Source organism: Ptiloglossa arizonensis, chromosome 11, assembly GCF_051014685.1.
Source record: "Ptiloglossa arizonensis isolate GNS036 chromosome 11, iyPtiAriz1_principal, whole genome shotgun sequence".
Lineage (NCBI taxonomy): Eukaryota > Metazoa > Arthropoda > Insecta > Hymenoptera > Colletidae > Ptiloglossa > Ptiloglossa arizonensis.
The window spans coordinates 8,051,923-8,056,485 of NC_135058.1; the positions used below are offsets into that span (position 1 = coordinate 8,051,923).

At 41.9% G+C, this 4,563-nt stretch overlaps 1 protein-coding gene across 1 annotated transcript; it reads left to right on the forward strand.

Moving 5' to 3' along the window:
- Positions 1 to 355: 355 nt before the first annotated feature.
- On the forward strand, positions 356 to 4,102 carry LOC143152575 (UDP-glycosyltransferase UGT5-like). Its single transcript, XM_076322874.1, has 8 exons — positions 356 to 477; positions 571 to 743; positions 847 to 1,359; positions 2,337 to 2,707; positions 2,820 to 3,048; positions 3,126 to 3,345; positions 3,674 to 3,913; positions 4,021 to 4,102. Exons 1-8 carry the CDS (start codon positions 356 to 358, stop codon positions 4,100 to 4,102), a joined length of 1,950 nt encoding a protein of 649 aa, XP_076178989.1.
- The last annotated feature ends 461 nt before the right edge of the window (positions 4,103 to 4,563 follow it).

Below are 4,563 nucleotides of genomic sequence, written 5' to 3' on the forward strand. Positions count from 1 at the left end.
GTTTGCAATGGTAGAATCTAACTCAACGTCGTGCGTATTAAATCTTTTCTGATACTTAATCGTTAACGATTCGTCCACGATTCGAAAAATTACGGATTCGCGCGAAAATGGATCGAGCGAAGAGGTTCGTGAAGAGATTTGCAAAGGTACTCGCGAAAGAGGGACGTGTAAGGTGGTTCGAAGGGGTTGCTGATTGTTTGCAATGGTAAAATCTAACTCAACGTCTTGCATATTAAACCTTTTTTGATACTTAATCATTAACGATTCGTCCACGATTCGAAAAATTACAGATTCGCGCGAAAGTGAATCGAGCGAAGAGGTTCGCGAACAGATTTGCGAAAGAGATACGTGGAATATGGATCAAAAGATCGCTAAATATTTATTTAACGGTAGAATCAAATTCAGTCCATCGATCGTTCACGATGGAAGCATTTACACGTTTAACTGGAAACCTCGAAGCAAACTTTTGAAGAGAAAGTGAGAATAATTTGTAGAATTAATTTGGAGAGTAACTCTTTCGTCGAAACGTTTCGTACGTATCGCGAAACGTGAGATTGTTCTCAATCGGAGAAATTCCGATTCATTGGCACCGAAATCCAACGAAACATTAGAAACTTACATCTTTCTTCCTGTATCTAATTCGAACCGAAGTGAACCATCTCGTCGCGTATTTGCCTCCGAATCCGGCGTTTATCGTCGCGGATTAATTTCTGCGACGGCTGATAAAAATATTGTGAAACAGGGTGAACAAATTTAGATTGTGGCGTAACACTGATAACGCGTAATCGTAACGTTTATCGTATATATATTCGCCGAAAACGAGATTGAACGTTTCGTAAAATTCAGTAACAGTTCGCACGCCCCCGGCCGCCGTCATGAAGTTCGCCATCGCGACCGTACTCTCGCTCGTGTGTGTCCTATTTATCGTGAATCAAGTACAGTGCGCCAGGATTCTGGCGATCATACCCACGCCTTCTTACAGTCATCAGCTACCGTTTCGACGTTTGCTGCTCGACCTGAGCAACCACGGCCACGAAGTGGTGTTCGTCACCCCGGATATCATCACCAACTTGAATCACTCTGCCAATTTCAAGCAGATCGACATCAAGGAATGTTACAAAGTCGTGAAGCATATCAAGTTCATGCGATCGCGATTCAATTACGAATCATGGATGGAAGTGCTGCACAACGATCTGTGGGACACAGGTGTGGACATCATAGACAAAATGTTGACTCTGCCAGAGATCAAGGCGCTCTACGCTCCCGGTAGCAGTGAAAAATTCGACGTGGTGATGGCCGAGGTCATCTTCCTGCCCTCTATATACGCTTTCGCTTATAGATTCAACGCTCCGTTAATAGGTATACGTCGACACCCGATCTACGCGGTGATTCTCTCGCCAGTGAACTCGAACAACTTCAACGACTGTCTCGTGTGAGTTCCCTTTTCGGTTCATCGATGTTACAAATACAACGATCAACTATGCAGATTGTTTCGAAACGAATTGTCCGTACTTCGGGAGGTGAACTTACGGACTAAGACGAGTAAAAAATGTTCTATGAACGTATACTATATATCTATCTTAGTTTTCGAGTTTTTGACGATCAAAGAAATTGTTCAAAGTGTCCCCTTTGATCTTTAAAGTTTCTATTTACCAACAATGTACTGTGCGAAGCTGAGAAGTCGAGCTCTGGAAGAAATCGAGAATCACACAGGGTCGAATGTTTCAGTTAGCCTTCAAAGGTCTCCAATTAACGATGAGTAAAAACTGTACATACCTCCGTAAAGTGGTATCACGTTCCTCTCGATCCAGAGTCATCTTTTCAATTCCAAACTGTATACGATCTACGAGGAACGATACAAAATTGATTCGAAACCATTCGAGAAACATTAAATATTTTCTTCGATCGTCCATAACTCGAAAACCAAGGTACATGGTAGATTTTTTACTCATCTTAGCGCAGAGATTCGTCTCTCGAATTATGGACACGTATTTCCTGACTTGCACACGAACGCGTAATTATCGTTGGGATGTTCGAGCGAGGACACTGTCTTTGAATTCACTGGCGAGAGAATCACCTTGTACGTGTCTCTCTTCCTTCCGTTGGAAAATCACAAACGAGCGAATGTTACCAACATTGACAGGAATTTTCGCGTTCATTCGCGGCACGTGTCTCAGTTTCTGGATACGAGACGCGATGAAAAATGTCTCTCGTCACGAATCGAGAAAATATTGCGAAACAATGAATTCCCAGTCGTTGTCGTTAGCATCATCGGTGATTTTGAGATTAAAAAATTCTCCCAAGAATTCGTAAAATCGTTCGAGTCACGCTTGTAGGACTCTGCTCGTTGGGAGTCAGTTCGATCAACGAGCATATGCTCGGTGGGCTGATACTGCCTTCGCACGAGTCCACCTGGGAAATGGAATCGAGAACGGGACCGAATCTATCGTTCTGGAACAGACTGAAAAATTTCCTGATCATGTCCAAGAGTCTCTACTTCGGCTACCATCAACTTCTTCCGGCGCATCAACAATTGGCCGAGAAGTACTTCGGCCCTGGTGTACCCCAGCTCACGGACATATTAAAGAACACCAGTGTTCTGTTCGTCAATCAGCCTGCTATGTTAACGCCAGCTCGACCCAGGCTGGCGAACATAGTTCCCTTCTCTTCGTTCCACATCAACGAAAACTCGGAACCTATGACCCAGGTACGTGTCATAAAACACGAAATCAATCTACAAACTTCGAAAAGGCAATATTTGTGGGACGACCACATACCATACTTCGTGCGTATCGTTACTTTCGGTTTTACGATCGTAGGATTTGAAACGTTTCATAGAAAGCGATTCCAAAAATTCTTCGGAAATCATCTACTTCAGTCTCGGTACCAACGCGAAGAGCGCCGAGCTACCGAAAGAAATTCAGCAGGTATTCCTCGACGTGTTCGCTGAGTTACCTTACAAAGTAGTGTGGAAATTCGAGAAGGAACTGCCGAAAAAGTCGGACAACGTCTTCATCTCGACTTGGTTCCCCCAACAGACCATTCTCGGTACAGTTGTACTTTATTTCGCGTGTACGTATCGATGACGGAAAGGTTGGATCTTTCTTTCGATTTTATTTTTACAGCACATCCGAACATCAAACTGTTCATGACCCAAGGAGGTCTGCAAAGTACCGAGGAAGCTATCCATTTCACGGTACCTCTCCTAGGATTTCCGGTATTGGCAGACCAGGACTACCAAATGGCCAGAATGGAATATCTAGGTGTTGGAAAGTCTTTTGATATCAGAACCGTGAAGAAAGACGAGTTGAAAGCCGCCATTATAGAGTTCATAACTAACAACGAGTAAGTATGTACAGTTGGGAGAAGGATCAGTGCTGATAGAATTGCGAGTTCTGTTGGCTCACATGATTCATATTTCGTAAAATTCCTCGACACTCTTCGCAATTCCTAGAATCGTATTAGCGTATTCTGGTTGAAAGAAATATACGTCGTGACGTTTGAGTCGATCGATGTAAAGTGAACAAAATTTGAATGAACTCTACGGTAAAAGTTACGTAGAAATGAATTCAAGGATCAATATTGTTCTCCATTTTCGCTGAAGCAACGCAGTTCCTCCAGTTTGTCCATAAATATCTCCCACCGAGTATAATTCACATTGTGATATTTTCAGTTACAAAAAGAACATGATCAGCCTCAAGGAAGCCATGAATGACAACCCCTACGATTTAGTGAACAACCTAATCTGGTGGACGGAGTATGTACTTCGTCACAAGGGTGCCCCCCATCTTCGTTCCAGCTTGACTCAACAACCTTGGTACCAACGTTGCGACATGGACGTCGTAGTGTTCTTGGCGCTCTTATTCTTCGTTGTAGTTTGGTACGCGACCATTTTAATTGGCAAATTTGCCATGTACTGCTACGCGCGGCGGCAAATATTATTCGCGGAAGGAAAACAAAAACTTTGTTAATCGCGCAACGACGAACGTTCAATTCGAAATTAATCGTGACGGATCGAAGATTTAAGTTACAAGCGTGTCGGTTTAATAAATTAATTGATGATACTCGTAAAACTTTGGCGATGATCGTCGAGCAAAGTTGACACTCCGTTTTCGATCTCAAGGACAGCCTTGTTATCGGTGCGAAGTGAATTTTTTTTTCATTTTCTTTGGGAATTGTTTGCAAAGAAACTGTAGCGCATTTTGTAGTAAAATTTACAACGTATATTTAAATGAACATTAAACGATCCTTTAGATCGACAAAAGTTAAAATTGGCGACACTGGATAGTTACAAACATAGTCATTTTTAAAGAAAGGTCGTCTCTCAGTGACCATAATTGCGGCCATTTTGTGTATCTGAAATAAAAAAACTTGGAAGATTTTTAATCAGTATGAGTTTCATTGTAGTATATTTCAATTTTGGGGACCTACAAAAATATACAAAATAATAATTTTTCATCGGTTCTAGTACGAGCTGTAACTATTCATATACTCAATGTGCAGATTAATTTTAACGGTAATTGATCAAGTAGATCTTGTTACTTGAATATTTACAATTAACAA